Below are 26,397 nucleotides of genomic sequence, written 5' to 3' on the forward strand. Positions count from 1 at the left end.
TATAAATAGTCTTTGTGGATAACCTATAGGCATCAATCTCTTTATAGGAGATTGGGGAATCAATCCCTGTAGGGGATTGGGATACGAATCCTAAGGATGGAGGGCAAAGGTTGAACTGATTATTTGGTGTCAAGAGAAGTGAGGTTTCCTAGAAATAGTGAAACTAAACAACTCATAGATGTAGACAAGGGTGGGCAAAAGCCGAACCACGTTAGATTTCCCCTTAGTGAGCTTTGCTTTTGATATTCTGCTCCATTAGAGTTGAGGAAGGTTTATCAACCCATCATTCTCAGCTCATTCAACTTACCAACAAGGTCACGGAATTGGGCCTGATCCAATGACTAGGTGAAAGTATCAGCTAGTTAGCAAGATGTACGGAAATAAGAGGTGCAGATGAGGCTACATTGAATTTTCTCATGAACAAAATGACAATCAAGCTCAATGTGTTTAGTGCGTTTGTGAAAGACAGAGCAACAATGTGTAAAGCCACTTGGTTGTCGCAGTAGAGTATGGTAGGGTTAGGTGAGGGATACCTAAGTCAGCAAGGAGATAAAGGAGCCATTAAATTTCACAGGCCGTGTGGGCCATTTTGCCCGATATTCATTTGTTTCTTGGATTACCAAGAGATTAGACTCTTCCTCCACACTTTTCTTGTTATCCTGTACATATATTTTGTAATCTTGGATGAAAACATTTAGTATATAATCATCCCTTCCACTTGTGTAAAAGAATGGAAAACCCCAAGCAGAACTACATTCTCTCAAATCCCAATCACGTTACCCGCACCCCCAACCCCACAAAAAAGGGAAGAACACTTCTCAAGTCTCTTGAGTATTTCCAGGAACCATGTGTTACATGCTCAAAAGTTTTGCAGGTCTCACATAATCGTCAATACAAAATTTAACAGACCCAAGTATTCAAGAATGGACAAAGAATTTTCATAAAATTCCGCCTCTTTTACATTAGATATGTGTAGACATCAAGAACTCTCAATTCTCAGAAGCAGATTGGATGATAAAAACTGCCGTCAGGATTCCAACCAATGCCGTAACCGCCAAGGCCAATGTGGGTAATGGAGAAGAAAGCCCAAAGTTCTGCATCACCAAGACAAGACTTTCATATAATTCAAAAAAAGAAAGACGCAGAAAAGGAATTCAGGTGCTGGCCTCTAGATTGATACAAGAAGGCCTTTAAGTATTAGTTGATATGAATATCCTCACAGAATTATTTCCTTAAGAACAACAGTCATGTCTCACAAATAATTAATCTGGATAAAAAGAAAACCCATACTAGAGCTTATTTTTTCTGAGGATCTAGTTAGGACTCAGAAAGATGAGTGAATTGGTTGAGATCATGTCATATCATGCCTACCTACAAGCCCAGATCATGCAACCTGACCATCTTGACTCAATTGAATTCGATATTGAGATTCAAGAACAAACAGAATACACTTGGATAAAAGGAAAAAAGATTCAAGTGTTCGAGTAAAATCATTGTCTCAAAACAACTAGTCAAGTGTTATTATTTGAAAATGAAATCCTACAGGTGCGCCTCATACTGGGGGGTGGGAGGGTGTTAGGGTTGGGTTTGCAGTTTTATACTGGCCATACCTCCAGAATTCCCTTTCCTGTTGCTATTTCCACTGTTATAGCCACTGCAAATCCAATCATGGCAAATCGGCCAAGCCATACATCCAAACCACTGCCCACCTTCTTTTGTACCTTGTCCACATCTTATGGAAATTGATGCTGCTTTACATGCCGGTTTAATTTGTTTGGGAGTCCTTGAAACTACTGGAAGTTAAAAAAAAAAAAAATCATCAACTGATCACCTCACTGATTAGTAGATTGAACAGCAGTAAGAAGATAATTAAAAACATGTGGCACTAGTGGCAAAACACACAGCATACAATGTAGATGGCCAACCAGGAAAATGACCAAAACACTAAAAGCATAGCACGCAAGCCCAACACACACCAAAGGAGAGAAGGAAAAAATGAAACCCAAATTCGATTGTTAAACACAGCATGGATGTATGTGTGGGTACAAGGTGGGGGGGGGGGGAGCAGCTGCATGTATTACATGCAAGCACAATCATATGGGATCTCTATGTAACCATTAAGGCTGAAAACCAAATGATCACTATTACATGCAAGGACAACCGAATAGCTGAGTTGAAACTTCAGAAGTTAGTATATGCTAGGGCAACAGAACACCTAGTGTGGACTTAATTGTTCGCAATACCGGGGAGAACTATCACAAACTTCTCACAGTGATGCAAATTAAGTATATTGATCAAGGACAACAATTAAGAAGAAACCAAATCTGGGAAGATTACAAAAAAAAAATTTATACTTATTCCAGTCAAGAGCACAAAAGCAAGTAGACGGGACAGAAGCAAGAGATAAGGAGGGTGGACAAGAACCACTGGCAGAAAATAACTCTGGAGTAAACTTTAAACTTAGCATATTGTCTCAAGAAAACGAGAGCAAAGAGAATGATATGTGAAAGCGGAGTATAAAAGACCTGGCATTACAGACAAAGGATAGACTGGATGGCGTCAAGGCACAATTGTTTGGGTCCAATCCATCAATCAAGGTAATTTTGGCCATTTGAGACCTAAAGCACTAAATAGTGATTTCAAACTCACCATCACCAACGCAGAAAACCATTAAGTGGAGATCATAGAGGTAGAATGTGGGCCTGTGGCTTAACTCCTATCCTTTCTCCTGTGTCAAGTCTCAGTTTTAATACTTCAACTGATGCCACCTTATTTTATTTAAGTATGACCTGTGACAGTTGATTACTATTATATTTTGGAGCCTTTTCAACATGAATATGAAAAGTTGATTTCTGGATCAAGTGTTCATTCAAAATTTCAAATCATCCGTGAACCTAACTTCTCAATTTTTTTTTGCTCAAAGGCTAATGTCATGCCATTAATACAGAGTAGAAAAATAAAAGGCTAAGCTCAGTCCAATTCCTGATTTCATCAAGAGCCAATATCATACACAATGACCACTGGCTAACTATTTTCCAATTGGTGGGCCAAGAGAAGATCTACTTCTCCACAAAATACTAAATTGGAACCACCAAAACACCTCAAGAGACCTTCACTCACTCAATTTTAACTCATTCCTAATTTTATATTCTGCCCGTCATTGGACTCTTCCATAACATTTTAGAAACACAATATTACTAACTAAATTCTGTTTTTAGTTTTGCCAATTTTTCTCAATCTCTCCTAACAGCTGCGATGTCCCATTCTGATATCTGCACAGAATACTCAGAGAATACTCACATAGTTGGGCGATGTCTTACCAAATTCCAGAAACCATATCTCACTATTTTGCTCATCTTCAAGCAAAAGAAATTGAAATGAATGAAGCACTATGCTGAACTCCAAATCAGATGTTCTAGTTGCAGGAGAAATTTTAACTTCGCCGCTATCATAAGATAGCCAAATCATAGATGACAAACTACGGAGGACGACAATTCAGTAGTTCAATCTCATAAACCTTAGGAGTTACATTCTGCAAAATCGGGAGGGGGGGAACTGGAATGGCTACATCATTTAGCTTCTATCTCGAATATAAGTGACAAGAAAAGTGAAATTTCACTAAATTAAACAGAAAACAAGTCATTTTCTGTGCACTTGCTATTTTGATGCAATATGTGGTTGGGGTTCGAAGATAGCAAATAGCCACCACAAAATCTGGACGATAAAGAGAAAAATCATGGTAACTGAAAGAAGAACTAGGAGTAAGCGTCTCTGGGAAACTTACGAAGAGGAGATCCCCGGACGAAGGACGCGGAAGTTCCCGCGATATTGGCCAGCGGAAGCCGAGGAAGAACACCGGCATTTAATGGGTGAACGGCTCTTACATCTGCAACAGAAGAGTTAAGACGACATAATCCTCAAAGAGAAAAAAGAGACAGAGAAACAGAAAGGTTTTGGTTACCACGAAGGGAGAAACAGAGCGAGGCCGAAACCTGAGCTTGAGCCATGAATAAGAGTGATTGAGAGAAGAGCTGCTCACTCTCGCCTCTTGACCCTCTCGGTTCCTATCTGTTCGATTCTGGTTCGCAACGAAACTCACAGGATACAACTGAAACGTGTCATCTTGGTAACCTTTAACGTTGATGACGATAAAATGTATCAATGTAAGCTTTCTTTAAGATAAAGGACAAAAATGAAAAAAGTTCCGCACTAGTTAATTATCCAAGGGCAGAATTATAATCCAACTAAAAACTGAATCTAATAAATCTTTAAAGTGAAGACTCAAGAAAAATAAGACTCTAAGAAAAGAAAAAAGATAAAATTCTGAGAAATTTCAAAGATTTATTAGATTTAGTTCTTAGTTGGGTTCTAATTCTGATCTTTGGATAATTAACTGCTACAAGGTGAAAATTGTAGAGGTTGTAAACCCTTAAAATGTATACCGCCTTTGTAGCCTTAACACCATCATGTTGTGACATCAACTTGTGTTTTTAAAGAATCTATAAATAAATAGTCAAAATTCGACTCTGAATCCGCATTCATATTCATTTAATAGTATTTGAATCTATAATTTTTCTTATTAAAAAATATTTATATTCCATTTAATAAGCAACCAAATTCAGATTTAGATAATTACTTGTAAGGATAATATCTAGATAAAAATTTATCCAATTAAACTAAATAATTAAAGATTTCCCCTCCCCCTCTAAAAAAAGCTCCCTCTTTAAAAAAAAAAGGATTCACATCCTTTGTAATTCCTTTTCATGCATAAAATCAATTTAAGTAATCCAACGGTTACCCAACAAACTAGAGGTTGAATAAAATTCAAATTTATGGGTGAGTTTAAATAAAATTTAAATTTAGTTTAAATTGGATAACCGTTGGATCACTTAAATGCCACGTGGCACAATCCTATGAGTGAATTGTAGGAAATTGCATGGAAAGGAATTACAGAGGATGTGGATCCCTTAAAAAAGGCTGCCGGAAAACCAATAATTTAAATTAAAAAAAAAAAAGATAATTAGCAATAATTGGATAGTTTATTAGATAAATTATTAGATATTTGATAAAATTCTGAATTGAATTCAGATAATTTATCTAGTTTTCACCGAATATGAATTCGAATAGTAGTGTATCAAAACTGAATTCGATTCCTTCTACCTTGTTGGTTTACGATGCGGTGAGACCTTTTTTGTACTCCATGGATTTGATCCATTCGACCCTCTAGGGCATCAAGTTACTCGGAAATATTTTGTTAAGTAGTAACTATCAATCCCAAATGGTTTCTTTTCGTTTTCAAGTATGGTTTTCTTACTTTTTATAGCCATATGACTCATAACCTTTTTTTTTTTTTTGGTAGATCCGTATGACCTCATAACCTTGAGAAGGTGTTCATCTATGTATTAAAGGATATGGAACAAATAAAATTGCATGTATGAGTAAAGTTTCAGCTTGCCTCATTAATAGATATGATGAAGCCGAAGAGACCCTGTAGAAAAACTGGTTTTGCGATCAAGAATTCCAATGGAATACCCTTTTTTACTGCCTCAATCCCTGCAGTTTTAAGTGGTGTTCTTGAAGGAGAAACAATGGTAATATACGGAAGGATCTAGTAGTGGAATCAGATTGACAAATCTTGATGAAAGCAGTTAATTTGAACGTAGACCCTATTGATTTACGATTTGACAGGAACGACATAAGTAAGATTCGTCTCAACAACACGATATCATGATCGACGGAACAGCAATCCTCGTCGAACAAAACAAATCTAAAAGAAAACTACGGAACACAAAGGCAGAGAGCAGTTGATTAAAATGAGGATCGCAAATTCATCTGTTCTACAACGAAGGACACCGGCGAGGCTTAGCAGTGCTAAGAATTAAGATCATTTCGGTAGGGTGCCGGCGCCGGTGTCGGAAGTACCGCCAGAAATAGCATCCTTTGCAGATTTGACGGTGTTCGAGACGGCTGCAACAGCTCCGGCCAGAAGGTCGGCGCCAGGTTTCGAAGCTTCTTGGTCAGGATTGTGCTGATGGATCACTTGAACGTTTTCCCTGCTTAATTGTCCTTGTGGATCCGTTCCTGGATTCGATCTGTAATCAACAGTATCCACTACTGTCTCATGTAAACCTTCCGCGTTTGTTCTCTCTGTCACCTGTGCTGAGCTATCCCTAACCTTAACAACCTGAACATCGAAACGAAAAAGAAAAAAAGAAGAGAAAATTGTATTTCATCTCAGAAAGAGATCGAGGAAATTAAATTGGAAAAAAATGGAAACGATGAGCAACAATTAAGAACCTGATGAATCGGAGAGTTGTTCGTGTTGGACGCCATGATTACGCAACTGCAGCAGCAAAACTGAAGGATTTGAAATCGCTGGAAGACTTGAGTTTTCAGTTCGTGACTTCCTTCTTCCTTCTTCCTTTATATGAACATCGACACAAGGAAGAAACAAAAGGTTATCGTCTTCGATCTACGTTTGGCTCTTTGACACAATGACACGTTGAGACCGTATCGAGAACGGTAATCAGCATGCAACTACTATGTCGGAGTAAGTAACACGTGGACAATAGTGATTGGTTTTCTGGTTATATCAACTGTCAATGGCCCTGATGACGACAAAGGCTTTAGCCACAACCGACCAAACTTCTTGGTTGATCTACCGACATAATAAATTATCGGATTTCTCATTATGTATTGTCCGACATTAAGCATCTGACTCGTCAATCCACGATGATGATAACGAGGATGAAAATAACTTCATAGGTCTTGTAGATGGAGGATTAGTAGAATGGTTAAGATTTAAGAACTTGATTTTTCAATGGAAAAGTCGTGGATTCAATCATTGTTGGTAGTATATGTGATATTCTCCTCATTTTCCACTCTATTTTTTTCACTTTAATTGGCGAAATCTCGGCTCCCTCTTGGGTCTGAAATCTACAATTAATGTTGGTATGGATTGCGTTACATTTCCAAGTTTTAGGTGCATGTATATGTGATATTAGTGTCACCTCAAGTCGAAAAAGGGGAGGATTCCATATCACAGACAAATTAGTGACCCATCATTGAAGTATGGGACTCATCATCTCAAAGGTAGGATCCTCATCCATTGTTTAAAGGAGAGTTGTCCCTTAACTTTCCCTTGGGGTATTACTTAAGGGTCCTCATCATATGTTTGTAATTCCTTTATATTTTTTTCATTGCATACTAGGATGGGGTTCATATGGGGTCTATTGAAGGTCTTATTTTTGATTAATTTTGTCAGCACTCAGAAATGGATCCCACCTCTAATGTGTAGTGAAAAGTGTGAAGGGATGAGCTTATAAGACCTCTACCTTAACAAATAGAGGATCCAGACTCCTAGACTCATGCTCTTATGTGTGGAAACTGTGCCCTTACATGACTTACATAAGGTTTCAATGTAAGGAACACGATTCCATACAAATTTTCTAACAACAAAAAGAAAATGATTCCACACAATTGGTTGGAATTTACAAGAACCTTTTATCAAATCGATTGCTTTGGAGCAGTTGGAATCAACTGGGATCAACTTAGCTTTGATTGCCAATCATATCTTAATTTGTAAACCATTTAACACTATTCGAAGTCTAGCTAGCCTCCAGGGTTATGTTTGGAAGTGTAAAAAGTGAAAGAGTGAAATTCTCACTATAACCCTATAAGTTACTTTCTAATATTAATGCTATCCCTTGAGTTAACCAATTTATTAAGCAGACCCGTTATTACTAACACCATTAATGCCCGTTATATTTGTCATTTTCAGTATTACCCTCACATCCTAAGTTTAAAAACACTATCTATCCTACCCAAGAAAAAAATATTAATGAACCATATCCTAAAGAATGGAGGGAGACAAGAAAATGAGTTAGGTTACCTGGTTCTTGTTATTTTAAAATATTTAATTTAACTTAATTATATCAGTACTTAAGTGTAATTTTTTAACAATAATGCATGTTCTGATATATTTTCATTCTAGGAGGACTAATTGATAAATTGAATAACTCGGAAGGTGGGGGGTTGATATTAAATTAATGGGTGACGAGGTGGCGCCGAAAATTTCCAATGGGACACCAAAGCGGGTCAACACCGGGCGGTTACTTTTAGGCCAGTGTCCGAAATGAAAACGGTAGGATCACATAGATCGACGGCGGCGATGACTCTCTCCGATCAAGACATCCTGAGAGTCTTTTAACTGCCCAAACCAGCAAACCGATAAAACTAGTGGACTGAGTTGGCCAAGGGGAACGTTCAGCTCTGCTTTCCCAGCCAAGTTCAATTTTCGATTCTGAACCAGTCAAGAATCGCTGCAATCGAGTTGAAGTAGGGACTGTAAGAGGGGAACTTCACGGTAGCAGAACATGGCAACATTCTCGATTTCAAGCCACCAATACACCTGCAACCGCCATATCCGACAATCCAGCTTATCCATCTCCGTGTTCGCGTTTCTATCTGTTCCGGAGAAGCTCCTCCAGGCCTTACCTGCCGAGCTTGAGATCGTCTTCATGGCAAATCGGCAGCAAGAGGTGGCGCGGCCATGGTCTTCTCGTCCGAGCCGAGGAGAAAGCCAAGGGTGGTTCCTCTTCTACCGTCGGCCAGCAAGATGAAGAAACGACCGACGTAACATACCAGGTTCTTAATTGTTCCATTCTATTTTATGTTAGATTCACCAATTCCCTAATTTTGTTCCTACTTAGAAAGAACTGATGGTGGTGAGATATTCGCATTTTTCTTTTTAAGTAGATTGATTCGTTTACTGGTAGGAGGATACAGCTGAGTGGTTTTGACCTATTTAATCCAATAAAGAATAACTTCACTCGATGAAATATAATTTAGAAGGAGGCGAGGAATAATTTAATTTCGGAATTAGTCGTTGTATACTTCTTCCCTTGTTTGAGTTTATAGTGAACAGGACTAATTTTCTTCTTATAAGCCTCACTATACCACTTGATAAAACGAGCATGCTAGTCTACCGTGACTTTTTAGCATCTTTGCATTTGCAGAGTTCTACTTCGATCATTTGCAGAGAGTGTGGTCTTTCAGATGACTTGATGTTGCTGAGAATACTTGAAATGAAGCTCATCCGAATTGGTGTGATGTTTCTGCTGGGATCGGATCATCTTAACAGATGGGATTGGGCAGTTGGTATTTCATTATTTTTCCAGGGGTATATCAAAACTTTAAGCAAAGTTTTAAGATTGATAATAAAAGACTAGTAGTTCTTCTGGGGGAGTCATGATGCAGGATAATTGGTGCATCTTACCAGACTCGTACGTATAACATATCTAGGAAGGTTCTGTCTAGTTGGAAGTGAAAGAAAGGTAAATGTAGTTAAAACAAAAACAAAATAAAAACTGTTCTATTCATTGCCAAACATGGTTCTGTAACTATGTAATGTTTTAAACAGTTAATAAACTTTACATCACTTATCTGCCTTATTCCTCTGATTTGTATAGGAAGTAAAGGAAAAACCTCTTTACGTGCCATATTTGGTGAGTCTCCAGTCAGCTATCCAGTCACGGATACAAAAGATTTAGTTTATTTTTTGATTCATTTCGCTTACCTTCATCCTGCCCTCCAAATTTTCATTTTGCCTTTGCTTACCACTTCAATTGTACCGTCTCTTCCCAGGAAAGGATTCTAGTGGTGTTACTAGTGTTATATCTTGCTTTCTCAAATAAAAAAGTATGCTTAAGCAAATTAGCTGGGGTTTATCATCATCATCATCAAACCTTCTCCCAACTGAATGAGGTTGGCTACATGGATTGTTTCCTTCCAATCAGCTTTGTTTGAGGCCATGCTAGATACAAGGCCTAAACTATTCATATCCTTTCTCACCACTTCTCTTAAGGTTATCTTAGGTCTACCCCTAGCTCTTCTAATTCATTTAATATGGATTATATCACTTTTCTATACAGGGACATTTACAGACCCCGTTGTACATGGCTGTGCCACCTTAAAAGACTTTCTCGAAGCTTATCACCTATTGGAGCTACTTCCAGACCAGCCCTAGTATGATCATTTATTATCATATCCTTTTTTTTTCTTTTTCTTTTTCTCCCATTCATCCATCTTAGCATCCTCGTTTTGCCACATTGAGTTTATTTACATGATTTTTTTAATAGCCCAACACTCTGCACCATACATCATAGCTGATTGAACGATGGTCTTATAGAATTGTCCTTTGAGTTTTAAAAGAATACGTCGATCATCACAAGACCTCAGACATACCTCTCCACTTCATCCATTTTAATTCTTTGGGAAACATCATCCTCTATATGATATTTTTCATTTATGATGGAAACAATGTACCTAAAACAATCGCTTTAAGGAATCTCCTGATTATCAAAGTTTCACCACGTCATCATTTGTCCCATCATGACCAAAGTTACAAACTGGATATTTTGTCTTTGTTCTACTTAGTTTAGAGCCCTTTGATTCCAAACCTACTCTTCATGATTCTAACTTGGTATTAATTCCTACTTGAGTCTCATCTACCAACACACGATCATCATGAAAAAGCATACATCAAGGATACTTGTCTTGAATGTCTTTGATTAATTCATCCATTATAAAGTGCAAATAAATACGAGCTTAAAGCTGATCCTTGATGCAATCCAACTGTAATTGAAAATTTATTATTTTGTCCCTCCATTGTTCTTACACTTTCACTGACCATCAAACATATCCTTAACTATGTCCACATGTTTACTTGCACTTCTTTTCTTTAGTACTTGCCAAATTAACTTTCTTAAGAATTCTATTATAAGCTTTTTTCTAATTCAATAAATACCATAGGAAGGTCTTTCCTACACTCTCTATACCTTTTCATAAGTCTCCTAATAAGGACAATAGCTTCCATTGTAGATCTTCTTGGCATAAAGCCAAATTGGTTCTCCCTAATTGTGGTTAATTGTCTCAAAGGAGTTTCAATTACTCTCTCCCATAATTTCATAGTATGGCTTATCAACTTAATGCCTTTATAGTTACTGCAACTTTAAATATCTCATTTGTTTTTGTAAAATTGGAACCACAATGCTTTTCCTCCATTCATCTGGCATTTTCCTCATGCTTATAATCTTATTAAACAACTTAGTCAACCAAGTGAGCCCGTATGTTTCTAAGCTCTTCTATACTTCTATTGGAATTTCATCAGGACTTTGTGTCTTGCCTATTTTCATTCTCTTTGGAGCTTCTTTTACTTAAAAATTTGAAATTCTCGGTATATATGTATGAAATTTGGTGCCTCTGTGAATGGTGTAATCATCCAAATCACAAAAACCTGAACTATGTTTGTTTATTATACTAGAGAAATAGATTTCCCATCTCTTCATCACATACTAGAACTTTACCATCTTCACTTTTAATGCATCTAATACGGTCAAGATCTTTACTCTTCCTACCCCTTATTTTAACTATCCTATAAATAGATTTTTTTTCCCTTCATGCCCAACAGATTATCTGGGTTTGGGGTTGGGTTTTTTTTTTTTTTAGGGGAGAGAGGGGGGGGGGGGGGAGGAAGTATGGGGGAGTTGAAGTTGAGAGGCATACATATAGGCTAGAATATTAAGCTTTTATTTTATTTCTAGTTATTATTACTGAAAATGATTGCAGATTTATGAATGGAACTTCATATTTTGGAGTTATTGACATAGTACTGTTGCAGCAGGACCAGATTTCAAAATCTGGGACATGTGATCCTTTATGTTCTGTTGATGAAATGAGCTCCCAAGATTTTGAGGCCACTTATCAACCAAAGACTGACTTGTTCAAGGCTCTTGCAATTCTTGCATCGGCTGCTGTTGGGGGAGTCGCAATTAATCATTCATGGGTGGCTGCCAACCAGGTCAATTATTTTGATATTACCTGACTTGGAATTAAGTTACTTGTTTTGCTTTAACTTTCTTTTGCTTCTATATATAGGTTAGATATTTCTAGGTAGGTACATGCATCCTATTTTGTGTTGTGAAATTGATTGAGAATAGTTATTGACAGGATGTTGCCATGGCATTGGTGTTTGGATTAGGATATGCTGGCATAGTTTTTGAAGAATTTTTGGCTTTTAACAAAAGTGGTGTTGGGTTGTTGATGGCTGTGAGCTTGTGGGTCATACGAAGTATTGGAGTAAGTTCTGTGAGATCTTCTTGTACTGTTTAAATAATTAAATTTTGAAATCAGATTCGTCCAAATTTTTTTTTTTTTGAATATTTATTTCATATTTGGATCCTTCTCCTGATATTGTGCATTTGTTTTGCATATTAATTTATTAATCCATTGATGATTAAAACTTTTCATCCCCAAACGGTTTGATTATGACTGTATTGGAGGGGGCTTAGGTTTCAAAAACTCGTTGCTTTTCAGCATTCAGTCTGAATGGGACAATTGAAGTTCCAAAGTCTGGTATTAGTCCTGCTGGGTTTTGGTGGGTTTTAGGCTGAATTAAGGCCTGAGATTTGATGGAAACTCTACCTTAGGCTATATTACCATCTTGAAATGGTTATATTACAGAATAGTTACCAAAATTGGTGTTTTGCATTTGCACCATTAATTGGCAACATATGATTGAATGCTCATGTACCACGCATGTGCACATTGTCTAAGTACTAAGTAGCATAAATAGTAAGCAATTTAAAGTTTTAAGCAAGTTATGAAGTAATTCATTCAAGCATATTGTCAAAAACTCATAATAATTAAGTACATGTCCTTCAAGGACGTCATCACATTAATGACCTCCTAAGTCCTAACCCATTTGTTTAGTACTCAACAAATACTAATAATAATTACAATGTTGTATCAGATCAATCCCACCAAAAGTCCAATGGAGCAACATGCATTGTTCTCTAAGTGCCTATGTCGTTCATGAGAGATGATTCAACACATTACTCCCACGCAATTACCAAAATTTCTAAGATCTCAACCGAAATACCAAAATTTGGTCTTTTATTTATTTTTAATAAATCCATGATTACATTTGTTTCAGTTGGAGTAAAATCTTCAAAATATTGAACAACGCAATTAGCATCATTGGAGCCTTGTCCCTTTGTGCCTCAATGTGCTTCCCAAGGGAAAATAGATGCTCTAGCAAAAAAATGATTATTGATGATGTCATGTGCTTCTAGTTAGGTGGCACTAGCATGCATAATAGTGGCGCACTGAGTTCCCTAGGCTTTCAAAAAAATATAGAACCAGTGATCAAATGGGAGATTGAACCAGATGAGACAGCCACTATTGGCATCAATTCCTGGAAGTTCTATAGATGCCAAGCCCATCCACAGTGGTCTTAGCTTCTGCTGTATTCCCTAGCAAAACACTATAGAACTGATGGAAGTGAAGATGGAAGTGAAGAAACACTTATGGTTGCAAACTTCACCACCATTGCTAGCCTAGTTTAGGGAATTCATATGCCAGTCACACAGAACATGCAAGCACACAATTTGAGAATTTTTATCTTTTTGAATGTCTGGTGTTTCTGGCACAACTTGGTGAGGGACAAGAATTTGTAGCCTTTATACTTGGAGTAAGCTCAAGAAGCTATTTGTTAAGAAATTTTGTTCGTCAGCTAAATTTTTCTCCAAATAATGATGTTCCGTTGCTTTTAAATTATCCTAAGACAATCTATAAAGTGAAACTTATGCCCACACATGGACACACTTTCTGACATGTCCAAAAGAATCAAAGGCAGTACCAGTCGAATTTCAATCTGCCACTGCTACTGCCACAACTTTATCATTTCTGTTAATGTGATCCAGACTCTAGAACATAAAACAAAATAACATTTGGAAGCATGCTTAAGAAACCAATTCTACATACAGATTTTTTTTGTTAACTTAGTCTTCACTAGTCATCTTGTGGCTTCTGTGTCCTTGTGACTATCTATACATGTGCTAGAAAATTCAGGTTGGTGGACCATAAATCTTAGCTCTCTGAGTAGATCTATTTCCTGCCAAATAGAGGCTCACCTGATCATTCCAACCATCAGATCAGTCTTATATAACTTGGTGTACCATTTTATATTATCAGCAGTCCAAATTCCAAACCTTATCCAAAATACTGACTTCAAAATGCGTCTTCAGCAATCAAAACTCCAATCATTCATTACAAACTCTGGCTTTTTGGCCATCTCTCAGCTATATTTTGCCATGTCATGACCTCTGTGTAGGCTCACTTACCAGTTGAATAAAAAATGACTTTGTGTTGTGGCCATACAAGTTGAGCCTGATTGGTTGGATGGTCATCCACCAAACTGGAGACCTAATTTGTATTTATTTATATCATGGTTGTCAAGGTGGCAAGGCGACCAAAGCGATTGGGGCTCCGCCTAGGCGATTAGGCGACAAAGTGGCGCCTAGGGGGCAATAAGGCGACTAAAGTGGTTAGGTCAAGAATTTTCAATACAATTATTTTTAAACTACTTTTCAATACAACTACTTTCTATAATAAGCTAAACAAATATTCAATAGTCACATTCATCCAAAAAAACAAGCATTCAAGAATCATAATTATGAAAAATTATTCAAAAAAAGAACACAAACATAAGTTCATCTCATCAAACCATGGTTGTCAAAGCGTCAGCCTAGGCATTTATTGACTCATTGATTCTTGATGTTGAGTATGGCTTATGCTTCACATTTTGTTCCCGGATTTGCCAATGAGGGCTGGTATTCACTCCTTTTTCCCCTGTATGCTCCATTTTTCAGTTTCTACATCTTAACTGGCTTCAATAATTCTTATTTTAAATTAACTTCATGTTTTTGTCTTCTCTTGCATTTTCTTCAGTTGGTTTGAATGTGACTGTATATTTTATTTTGCAGGCCCCTTCAACTGGTATAGCTGTTGAAGAGCTAAGGAATGCATCAGCAGAAGTCAGTGAAATTGTATTTTTCTTGCTTGGCGCAATGACTATTGTAGAGATAGTTGATGCTCACCAGGGATTTAAACTGGTCACTGACAGTATAACAACTCGGAGGCCAAAGACTCTCCTTTGGGTGGTGAGTGGCTTATGATATAATAATGTTGGTGTGTCCTTGTCTGTCTGTGTTGAGATTATTTTGGCATATTGGTATGCACTAGCTTCACTTGGTGAAAAAAATAGTTCATTAGCCAAAGATCTTATGAGCCTTGTCGTATACAACTTGTGAAAGAAAGAAATAATAGATAAGACGAACAAGTTACATAATGCATATTTTGTCATGTCTCAGGCAGCTAGGCTGTGGTTGACCCCTGTACTCTTTTCCATGCACTTGTCAATCTGTGCTGCATTCTGAATTCATCCCATTACAAGAAAGGATAATAGGGGTTCCATTGATAAACAGGTGTGGCCTTTGGGTTGGCTTTGTTAGTAAAAACTAGCTGAAGGTTAAATAGGCTGGTTGCAGTGGCTTGTGGGATATGTATCTCTGTGATGTAGTCCTAGATTGAGAGTAGATCAAGTAGGATCTAATTTTCAATGATGTTCCAATGAAAAAGTAATTCAAGCAAGCTAACTTAGGGTTCTTGGTTCAGTCTAGAGTTAGCTTCAGGTTGAAAGTTAAGAGTTTGAGAGTTGGGATATGTTGATTGGATGAAGGGAGAAGCTATCAGTGAAGATTTAGGGTTTTGCAGATGAAGTTTGAAAGTTGAAGTTTCTACACAATTAGGGTTAGGGTTTGATGTGTTGGTTATGCTAGGTAGGTATTGGGGAGTTTACTGGTGAGTGTTTCTTGATGTTTGGATGATTGGTTGATCCTATAAGAGGTTTTGGGGAATGTTTCTAGAGGAGGAGTGAAATTTATGATTGAGTCTGCAAGGAAATTGGGTTATAATGCTAGGAGATGGTTTGGGTGTATATGACCCTCTTTTCAATTTGGGTTCTTCTGTACAGACTACAGAGATGGTTGGGGTGTGTAAGACCCACTTCTTGATTTGGGTTCCCCTAGGCGGATATGAATGCGCTGTATAAAACCCCCTTTTTTATTTGGTTTCTCCTAAGAAGCAGCTTGTTGATATAGATCTTGAATAAAATTTCACTCTTGAACTTGAAGCCGATTCTTTAAGGAGATCTCAAGAACTTGAAGGAACACTTCAATTACAAACTCCAGGGCTTCACACCATTAAGGAGTCATTTGATTCAAACAACAATCCAACCAAGTGACCCAACAAGCCACCCAGGCCTCACTCCACAAGTTGTAGATTGGATCAAGCAAGAATTCTGCCAGCCTTGATTAAAATAATAATAAAAAAACAGATAAAATGTTCAGGAGTGGAGAAGCGAGGACTAGAAAAAGCTTTTGATGAATCATTTTTGTATTCAATACTTGCACCTATTACAAATGCATAAAAAAGACTCAAAGTTAGACTCCTTTACTAAGAAGGAAAGGGCTAATCCAATCTTTAACCTATTAAGTAAACTGACTAGGAGGCTGAAGTATACTCAGCACAACCATTGATACAAACCAGAAGAACTTTTTCAGTTTAAAACACAAAACATAAAGCACTACTAATCCCGTACGCAGTCCTAATACCCCTAGTTTAGGATCATTAAAGTGGCCTACTACATAGAGAATCCATGGGATCAAAGGCCGAGCGTGTATAGAACCCAACCCTAGACTTGTCCTAATAAATAAGCCTATTGGGTGAATCTATATTAGTTTGTTTCTGTGGTTAGCTTTATCGTCCTTTTTGTGCAGCTCAGGTTCAGTTTTTTGTTTGTATGATCTTCTTGGACCACATAGGCACATAGCTTATTTTCGTTCTTTATGATTTGTTGCTTAATTTGATGAAGGGGAGTTCATTATCAGTATCTCACCTCAATCATAATATGTTTAAATTATTATTTTGGCCAAACTTCATTGACCATCATGTGTTGACTTTTGCAGGTTGGCTTTGTGACCTTTTTCCTTAGTTCCATCCTTGACAACCTGACTTCTACAATTGTCATGGTTTCCTTATTGCGAAAACTTGTACCTCCGCGTCGAATTCCGGAAGTATGTAAAAGCTACTTGTTATATTCTCTTTCAATTCTTTTTGAACACTTTAAAATCCCAGATTTCCTTTTTGAATAGATTGCGTAGGATTATCAAGGTATGAGTATAATAAAAATAGAGGTATACAAGATAAGGAATCATATCCTTCAAAAGTAAATATGTGGCATAAAAACTGTACACCATGAATGAAATCCTTCCTTGTAATAATGAACGGAAGTCATCCAGTCAGTAACATTGAGCTTTTCTCATAGGTATAGCCCAATTAAGGTCTTGAAGTTACATTGCATGATAAGGTCCCTTATTTTGTCTATTGGATTGGTTCATAATCAAACTACTAGCTAAAACTCCCTTACAGGGACAAATTCAGGAAAACACATAATAATCCAATATATCAATGTTCCATGCTGTTTGATCTCGAAATCAACACCATGGACTTGTATCCATTATTGGCAGCATTATTAAACAATAGGACTAAACTGTAGGATCCAGTTTTTAAATTTGAAGGATTAGGTCTGAGTTTTTTTGGTCCAATTTTTAGGCGTATAGCTTTTATGGGAGCTAAACATAATTTGTTAGTAGCTTACTTAGATGAAGCTTTTCTCCAATTCATGGGGCCATCCATTAAAGCTTCTCTAACACCTCGCATAGCAGACATTGCTAAACATTTAAGTGCCTATGCCTATGGAGTTCCATTTCTGAATGTTTCTTCATCATTTTGACCCCTAATAGTTATTTCCCACATTAATACCATGCTTGACAGGTTTTTAGGAGCTGTTGTTGTCATATCAGCAAATGCAGGTGGTGCATGGACTCCCATTGGTGATGTTACCACAACAATGCTGTGGATACATGGTCAGATAACCACATTACAAACAATGAAGGTCTTTATCTATTATCCTGAGCTCAGTGGATCCTTTTATTTGGTTATCATTGGATATTCATAATTCCCAAAATCCATGAATGGTACCTCTGTTATAGCTTCTTTGTATATCCAAAGCCTATATCTAGGAAAGACTTTAATTATTATATGGAGGCAGTGATGCAGAATTAATAGTTTTGCACCCATTCTGGCATTGGTCTCATATCTACCATTTTTTAGCTCTTTTTGTTGCTTAAAAATTTTTGTGGATCAGTTGACAGCATTGTCCTCTTGTCAGTCAAATTTCAGTCTAAAAATGGATTTGTAGTGTTGATATATGTTGCTGCACTGTATGCCATTTCTGCTAAATGATGGAGGCTTGGTTTACCACTTACGGGGGGGGGGGGCCCGGGGGGGGGGGCCGGGGGGGGGGGCCCCAAAAAAGGGGGGCCCCCCCCGGGGGGCCGGGGCGGCCCCCAAAAAGGGGACAGCTTGAGTGAAACCACATCCTACTGGTGTGGTTCCCCGCCCTCCCCCCCCAAAAAAAAAAAAAAAAAAAAAAAAAAAAAAAAAAGAAAAAAGAAGGTAATTTTTAGAATCTTCTTGAATTTTAGGTTCATGTATTTAGGGATCATGTCAGCCAGTACCAAGTCTGTGTCAAATCGGCTAGAATTCGGCCAGATGAATCCTAAAACTCCAGTAGAAATAGTGTTGAGGGACCATGGGTTGGCAAGTCAAAGATCAGTATTGGAAAATCTTGGGATGACTAGGCCAATATGCCTTATTCAAGCCTGCTGCCTCAATCATGGTTGGTTATATGCCCCTCCATCAGATAGGAATAAGTTTTTGTGTACAGTACATAAATGTGATTTTCGAAAGAAAAAAAATTTGTGGGTTCTGTCTAGAGACGTGCCAGTCCCCGCCGGGAAGGGGGGGGGGGGGCCTTCATTGAGATCATTTTGATTAGGTTCACATGTTTGTTAAAAGTTTTGTGGACCCATGCTGGGACACCAACTCAGTTGAGGTGACTCTCAAGGTTAAACTTCCACCATTTAACATGGAATTGCAGTCCCATTTGGAAAAGGATGAATTCTCAGACTGGAATGGTACACTTCGTTGCTTACTTTGACTTCACTTGGGTCTCCCTTAGTGCCAACTCACTTAACTTAACTGTACCATAAGGTCCCAAATGTCTTTTGTTGTGGCATTTCAAAGTTTCGAACTAGAGAGTAATCCATTGTTACTTAATTCTGAAGTAGAAGCAGCTACAGTTTTTTTTTTTTTTTTTTTTTGGTGTGTGTGGTTGCATTCCCATGCACTTGGAAGTTGGAATAGGACATGTTCAGACACCTGCACTTGTCAGATGAAACAAAGGTCTCAGAAATTGTTTAACCTTTATAGGTCATTATTTTTCAAATGAAAAATCCCTATATCCTCATTGCCCTTCGAATAACTTTTGTTTACCCTTTTTATGCTGGATAGTGAGGAACTTTATATCAGCTTCTCTTTTCTTGCAGGACTTGTTTATTCCTTCTGTCATTTCTTTGGTTGTGCCGCTGGCTATTATGTCCCTAACCAGGTACTTATCTGGAATAGAAAACAATCTAAAGAGCTTTAAAAGGTCAGCTTGAATTTCTAAAAACTGAAGATTTGCATGACATTTTCCTCTTTTTATACAGTGAAGTTAATGGTAAGGGACAAGACTCTTCCAATGTTTTGGCATCTGAGCAAATGGCTCCTCGAGGAAAGCTGGTATTTTCTGTGGGTATTGGGGCTTTGCTGTTTGTTCCAGTATTCAAGGCCCTCACTGGGCTGCCTCCTTACATGGGTATGCTGCTGGGACTAGGATTTCTCTGGATTCTGACTGATGCTATTCATTATGGTGAATCTGAGAGGCAAAAGTTGAAAGTACCACAAGCTCTGTCTCGCATTGATACTCAAGGAGTCCTTTTCTTTCTGGGGATCCTTCTTTCTGTGAGCAGGTATGCATGGTCCTCTTGGATTTCCAGCTTTCCTTGCAGTAACATATGCACAAGATTTTAAGTTGTGGCAAGTTAGAAGGTTACTTTGGGCATTTTATGTGTTCAAATAATCTTTTTCAAAAAGTATATTATAAACTGGGAAAAGTGATCTCTGCTTAAAAATTGATTCCTCAAATTGAACTTTGATGATCATTTTCAAAGTTCCATTTATGCATTATACTTTTTATTTCTGTGCTTTTCTCTTTCTTACCACTGTTGGTTAGATGTTGGTAAGTAAAAAGTCTCAGGTAAAGTGAAAATGAAAAGAAAATTTATTATAAAATTCATGGGGTGTTTGCTTGGAAATTACATTTATACTGTTCTAAGAAGCTAGTGGGGACCACAATATTGATAGAATTGAGTGAATTTTTTTTGCTTATATATGTCTACAGAAAATGAAAAAAATGGTCATTCTAGGTAAACATTACCCAACAAGAAAGAAATTGGCGGCCCACAATTATGATGAAACATATGGAAATTGATTTTTAATATCAAATTTGTTGACTAGATTTCACTTTTTGCTGGTTAAGTGTTACTTGAGTTCACATCTAACAAATGAGATGTTAACCAAATTACTTGGGTCAAAGAAGAAAGTAGACTTGCAAACAGTGAAATAAGGTGAAAGATATATTATCATCCGACAACAGATGAATTAATCTCTCTTTTTTAATTTTTTTTTAATTTGTTTTTTTAATAAAAAACGTTTCTTTAATTTTGAAATTAGTTATATCATTTTATCCACCCCCTCCTCCTCAATCAACAGTAGTACGACCACAAATGAAGCCCTCTATATTGGAAGGACCAAATGAAAATCAGAGGCATAAGGTAAGATCATATATAAAAAGGGATTTGCATTTATCCGTCAACATGTTCCACACTAGGTGGAAGCCTCCTGCATTATGTTATTTTTAGCAGAGTTTATTGGAGCAGCATAGATTTTGTAATAATTATCTCTGGTCTCCCACACACTTTAAATTACATATTGGGGGTAGTTGTCTAGTAATGCAGACCCTAAGCATTAAACATTGACAAAACTGTTTGTGCCCTTTAATTATCAGTATTATTCTATTAAGAGAAACTGCTTAATTTATCTTTAAAGTTGATGAAATTCTGAAAACTAGCTTGTTTGTGGGTTACCTAATCTACCTCATGGCTAAAGGAAAAATAATGCCTTCTGTAGCTGACAAATGTCTAACCTGGTTCTTTGAAGCCTGGAGGCTGCAGGACTTCTGAGGGAATTGGCCAATTACCTTGATGCTCATATACCTAATATCGAGCTGATTGCAAGTGCAATAGGTGTTGTATCAGCAATTATAGACAATGTTCCACTAGTTGCAGCAACAATGGGAATGTATGATATATCATCATTTCCTCAAGATTCTGAACTTTGGCAGCTGGTTGCATATTGTGCTGGTACTGGTGGATCTATGTTAGTTATAGGCTCTGCAGCTGGGGTTGCATTTATGGGTATGGAGAAGGTGGACTTCTTTTGGTACTTGCGGAAGGTAAATGTTCATATGGTTATTGACATCTACATCTTCTTGTCTGTTAATTCTGATTTTACTGATTCTTAAGAGCTGCAATCCATTTTGCAGGTAAGTGGTTTTGCTTTTGCAGGTTATACTGCTGGTATTGTTGCCTATTTGGCGACTCATAATCTCCACCTTTCACTGCCAACCACTCTAGCCGAAGTTCCATTCCTTTCCGGTTCATAGATCGCATCTGGCAGTATTTGCAATCAGGGATGTTTGGTAACCTGCTAACAAGAAAGAAGTTGGGTAAACTTGGATTATTTTACAGGCTCAGTGATTTACCCAGTATTCCAACATACTATGCGATAAGGATGGATTTATATCGTTTGTGGCATGTAGGCTGGCTCCAGAAAAGCATATATCCAGCAAAATGCAGACCTATTATCTCAATGGTCAATTGAAGAGCTGTGAATATGTTCGGAGAAACATTGAACATTGTCACAATCATTGGATCTCAAAAGATACTACCAGGGTAGTTTTAAAAAAAAGGCATTTTTACCCTTTATCTAATAAAGTTCCTGCTTTAGCATGCTGGAAGAGTTTACAATGTTATATACATTTTTTTTGGTAGCAATATTTATGCATTAGTCAACCTAAATTCTGAACTCTCTTCGTGGTGCCAGTGACATTATATAAATACCAGACTTGTGCTGAACCTGTTCAAAAACTGAAGGCAGAAAGTATTTTAGGATCAAGTTTACAATAGTATGTGCATATTTTAGTGACGGCTCAGCATGATATCACAACTAATGAATGTTGTTGATTTTTGTAGACTTCCAATGTAGCACAAGATGTTCATGCCATACAATTATTGAGGCAGTAAGAAGTTACAACTGGGCCCTCCATTGCTACAAGTCATGGAAAGAATTTGTATTTGTATCTTTCTAGTTAAGATGCAGAAAGAGATGCACTCACCCCATCTTTGAGTTAGAGAATAGGTTTTCCTTAACATGTTGCAGTCCTTTCAGTAAGCCCCAGCTATCAATTTTTGATGCCTAATGATTTTTTTAGATTGTCTATATCAAACTGAGAAAATACTACAAGCTTTACCATCCCTGTAATGCCACTGGCAGTGGCAATTTTGGTACATAGGTTGCTTCCTCAATGATTTAGTTTACTGGTTAGCTTCTGATCTCCCATTGTCATGGTTCCCAGGATTTTCTTCTTGGGATCCAACTCCCAGTTTCTCCTTGCTGCCAATGTTGACATGCATTTCAGGACTAAAAGAAAAGCACTTCTTCGTCCGACCATTCCACATTTACTTACGATAAGCTTAAAAGATCACATTTGGGAGATCTATATGAATATCTTGATCATCCATGCTTGAGGCCTTCCCCTTTTATTTGTTTCCAGTGTGTTATTCATTTATCTTTGTAATGAACTCTTTATTCATTCGGGGAAAAAAGGACAAAAAAAAGAAAGATTACAACTTGCCACCATGGAAATTGATCTAAAAGCAACAAAACTGACTAAAAAGTTTAACGATAAAGTACACTAAACTTGATAAACACTCAAATTAACCCCAAGGCAGCATTTCCCTAAAAAATTTGCAGGAAGGCAACATTTCAAAATTGATTTAAAAGGAAAACTATAGCTTGAGGAAAACGAACTCCTCAATCGCTGGTATGTCCCCGATCTTCTTTAGTGTCTCTTTGGCCGGTTCGTCATCTACACCTATTGCCATAACTGCATGCTTTCGTGGAGCAATCCTCCCAACACTCATGAAGCTTACATTCACATTTTCTTCACCTAGCACACTTCCCACCTTTCCAATCATTCCTGGTTGATCAACCTGCCTGCACAGTATGAGACTGCCTTCTAAGCTCACATCCACTTCAAAAGATCCTACCTTCGTCAAATGGGGTATCCCATCCTTCACCCTTCCCTCCACTGTAACCTCACCAGACTCAGAGATAGCACTGGGGAATTTCGATTCCACATTGGCAATGTGAACCTGGATGAACTCAAGTGGGCACTCAGGGGAACCATCACGCTGGATCCGCTCTTCTGTAATCCGCAATCCTCTCTGCTTTGCAGTGTAATCAGCATTAACCAGATTGACAAATACACTGGATATGGGCTCGATCAGACCTTTGGTGATCATGGCACGGAGCAACCTTGTATCAAGATCACTAGGAGCTCTAGCAGATGCATAAGTAACCTTCACATGCTTCACACCACTACCACCTGCTACCAACTGTACGGCAAGTCTGCCAAGTTTCTCTGCCAGTAAAACAAATGGAGCAAGCTCTGATAAAACCTGTAATTCAGGGACGAAAATGAGACAAAAATTCCTCACAAGGCAGAAACATAAAGAAGAAAAGGATGTTTACCACTCATACAGAATGGTGCCCGGAGGTATATGAAAACAAGCTAGAAAACACACACGCATGCTCACAGCAAACTAAATTAAAGGCGCCCAACATTTATACATGAACATAGAGATCTTGGATCAGGGGATATGCGAAAGTGTTAACCAAATTCTCTCACTACTTAAAGACACAATAGGAGTGATGGTTATGATGATCTGTTGGGTTTGAAACACCAGACGATTTGAACAGTTGAATATGGACAAGCTAATTTAAGCGGATCAATAATTGTAAATTATGATTCAAAAGAAAAAAGTAGCCAACCTTTGTCATGCGCCTTTAGGTTATTAAGCTGGAAGGCTTTGTCTACTTCTAGAAGAAGAAGAAAAGGATATGCTGGATTTTTGTATGCAATAAAGAGAAAACAAAACGATCGTCTTATTACCTCAGCAGGGACCATGGGTGCGTTTACAGCAGTAGAAGCAAGCTCCCCTTTCAAGGCTCCAACAACAGCTTCAGCTATTTCAATTGCCACTCCTTCCTGAATGTCATAACCATATATTAAAAGTCAGCATAACAAAAGAAATGAGTGAAGTATAGCAGTAAGAAGATATCAAGATAGATAATAGTGTCATACTCATACCTGGGCTTCCTTAGTGCTGGCACCAAGATGGGGAGTCACAGTAACATTTTCATGCTGCACCAGCTTGCTGTCTTTTGGTGGTGGCTCCACAGTGAAGACATCAAGTGCAGCCTGCATCATCAGAAGGAAAATTACTATCTGTTCCACAAATTTTCTCATATACCAATTAGAAACATAGAAATGGGAAGAACCTGAGCAACAATCCCAGCGTCCAGTGCCCTCACAAGAGCTTCCTCATCAATCACTCCACCACGAGCAACATTGACAATTCTAACACCTTTTTTCATCTTTGAAAAAGCTTCATCATTGAAGATCTTTGATGTAGCTGCAGTAAGAGGCATGTGCAATGAGAAGAAATCTCCAGTTGATAGAGCTTCATCAAAAGACACCAGCTCAACACCGACTGCACGAGCACGGTCTGCAGGGGCATATGGATCATGTGCAACAACATGCATGCCCAGACCTTTGGCACGCCGAGCAACCTCAGTTCCCACCTTCCCAAATCCCATCACAACAAGTGTTTTTCCAACCAGGGAAACACCAACATATTTGTTTCTTTCCCACTTGCCTGAGTTCACCAAAATAACAGAAGCATATGAGAGGCATCAGTATTTTTCTTACTACTACATACCAAAGACCACAACGAATCAATTGCATCACCAATATACATGGCCTGTTAAGGGTAAGAGGGCAGGGAATCAAGGTTTTCATTTATCAAGTTCAAAATCAAAACTTTATTGCAATTATTCCCAATAAGTTCACTCTAGAGAACCATGCACAGAATACCCAGTATCCACAACACAAAGCCAATTACATAAACAAATTAATAGTTCATCAAAGCAAGGACTGGAATAGATCATAGCCTCCCTTCTCTATTCTAGATGTATATAAATTAGGAAATAAAAAACTCCAATAAAACATGGCTTGATTGTTATGTTTATCCTAGCTTAGATTATTTACTCGGGTTTGGAGAACAACCCAAGGATGTTCTAGCAATGAAGAGAATAAATTCGATGAAATGCTTCAATTGCAAAAAAGAGAAGGGGATACCGACCAGCCTTCATAGAGGCATCCGCCTGGGCGATATTGCGAGCCATAGCTGTGAGGAGGGATACGCCGTGCTCAGCAGCAGCAACAGTGTTGGCGGTAGGAGCATTGACGACAAGACACCCATGTTCGGTGGCGGCGGATAGATCAACGTTATCGATGCCCACACCAGCGCGGCCAACCACCTTAAGACGGCCACCAGAAGACTCGAACACTTCACGAGTGACTTTGGTACCACTCCTGACGATCAAGGCATCGCAAAGAGAGATCTTGGTGCAGAGCTCCTCCTGGGTCATGTTATATGAACAATCGATGTTGGCAAAACCCTTCAAGAGCTCGAGCCCGGCCTCACCTAGCTTCTCTGCGACAAGGACCGTAGGCTTGGCGTCCATCGCCAACACAACAAATGAAGCCGCCTTCCTCTGACCTCGACGGTGAGGAGTGGCGACTGTCACATTGAAGATGTTGGAGAGAGGAGCATGCCATGAGAGAGATTTTGGATTTTTCTTCAAGGAAGAAGAAGAGAGAAGATTTGAAGATGCAGAAGCCGCCATTACTCTTCAGATCTACACACCAACCCTCTTGAATCCGTTCGACTTCAATTTCAACTAGTTTTCTTGTTCTCCAGAATCCAAATAAATAGCTCTGAAATGGAAAAAAAAAAACGAAATTGATCACACTAACCAACCCAGCCCCTTGGATCTACATGTGGCTGCGTAAACCGTGGAATTTGGGGGGTTGGAGTTGGAGTTGGTGGGAAGATGACGCAGACTAAGCCCTGGGCCCTGGGCCCTGGGCTTCGAAATCTCTTCTGGGGCCCATTGGTTTGGTGGATTTGTCATTATACCTTACTTCTTGGTATTTCTATTCGGTTTTTCTTGGAATTCTTGTACGATCTTTGTCTAAGAAGATCCAGTTAATCAGTTATTCACTCTCTCTTTCTCGTTTTTTTGTTAAGCAAAATCGGGAATTCGTTCTTCATTTAGGTTGTGGATGATTTGATTTGTGAC

At 38.1% G+C, this 26,397-nt stretch overlaps 4 protein-coding genes across 4 annotated transcripts; 1 reads left to right on the top strand and 3 right to left on the bottom strand.

Annotated features, from left to right (window-relative positions):
• Positions 1–851: 851 nt before the first annotated feature.
• SEP1 (stress enhanced protein 1) lies at positions 852–4,138 on the bottom strand. Its single transcript, XM_089157090.1, is given in 5 exon segments — positions 852–1,094; positions 1,611–1,706; positions 1,708–1,793; positions 3,785–3,886; positions 3,962–4,138. Coding segments are annotated over 5 exon segments (435 nt in total). The 5' UTR covers positions 4,008–4,138; the 3' UTR covers positions 852–989.
• A 1,295-nt stretch (positions 4,139–5,433) lies between these two features.
• On the bottom strand, positions 5,434–6,435 carry LOC149014490 (uncharacterized). Its single transcript, XM_089156368.1, has 2 exons — positions 6,298–6,435; positions 5,434–6,184 (listed from the first exon to the last, which is right to left on the bottom strand). The coding sequence occupies exons 1-2, from the start codon at positions 6,331–6,333 to the stop codon at positions 5,885–5,887; spliced, it is 336 nt and encodes a 111-aa protein (XP_089012494.1). The 5' UTR covers positions 6,334–6,435; the 3' UTR covers positions 5,434–5,884.
• A 1,715-nt stretch (positions 6,436–8,150) lies between these two features.
• Positions 8,151–22,060, top strand: NHD1 (sodium:hydrogen antiporter 1). Its single transcript, XM_089154841.1, is given in 12 exon segments — positions 8,151–8,422; positions 8,424–8,646; positions 11,684–11,860; positions 12,010–12,138; positions 14,826–15,002; positions 16,869–16,964; positions 16,966–16,976; positions 17,737–17,857; positions 19,353–19,414; positions 19,515–19,817; positions 21,067–21,361; positions 21,452–22,060. Coding segments are annotated over 12 exon segments (1,761 nt in total). The 5' UTR covers positions 8,151–8,375; the 3' UTR covers positions 21,572–22,060.
• Positions 22,061–22,736: 676 nt separating this feature from the next.
• On the bottom strand, positions 22,737–26,106 carry LOC149014492 (D-3-phosphoglycerate dehydrogenase 3, chloroplastic-like). Its single transcript, XM_089154839.1, has 5 exons — positions 25,395–26,106; positions 24,532–24,908; positions 24,341–24,451; positions 24,143–24,238; positions 22,737–23,648 (listed from the first exon to the last, which is right to left on the bottom strand). The coding sequence occupies exons 1-5, from the start codon at positions 25,939–25,941 to the stop codon at positions 22,977–22,979; spliced, it is 1,803 nt and encodes a 600-aa protein (XP_089010965.1). The 5' UTR covers positions 25,942–26,106; the 3' UTR covers positions 22,737–22,976.
• Positions 26,107–26,397: the final 291 nt, after the last annotated feature.

Source organism: Hakea prostrata, chromosome 5, assembly GCF_041222555.1.
Source record: "Hakea prostrata isolate BN-2017 chromosome 5, UWA_Hpros_2, whole genome shotgun sequence".
In the NCBI taxonomy this organism is placed as follows: domain Eukaryota; kingdom Viridiplantae; phylum Streptophyta; class Magnoliopsida; order Proteales; family Proteaceae; genus Hakea; species Hakea prostrata.

Excerpts from the sequence above, each read along its gene's own strand:
- LOC149014490 (XM_089156368.1), bottom strand. The coding sequence starts at position 6,333 with ATGGCGTCCAACACGAACAACTCTCCGATTCATCAG. Across the intron at positions 6,185-6,297 it reads ACAACTCTCCGATTCATCAG|GTTGTTAAGGTTAGGGATAG; the intron begins GTTCTTAATTGT and ends TTCGATGTTCAG.
- LOC149014492 (XM_089154839.1), bottom strand. The coding sequence starts at position 25,941 with ATGGCGGCTTCTGCATCTTCAAATCTTCTCTCTTCTTCTTCCTTGAAG. Across the intron at positions 24,909-25,394 it reads GGATGCCTCTATGAAGGCTG|GCAAGTGGGAAAGAAACAAA; the intron begins GTCGGTATCCCC and ends TGGTGAACTCAG. Across the intron at positions 24,239-24,340 it reads CCAGCACTAAGGAAGCCCAG|GAAGGAGTGGCAATTGAAAT; the intron begins GTATGAGTATGA and ends TATGACATTCAG.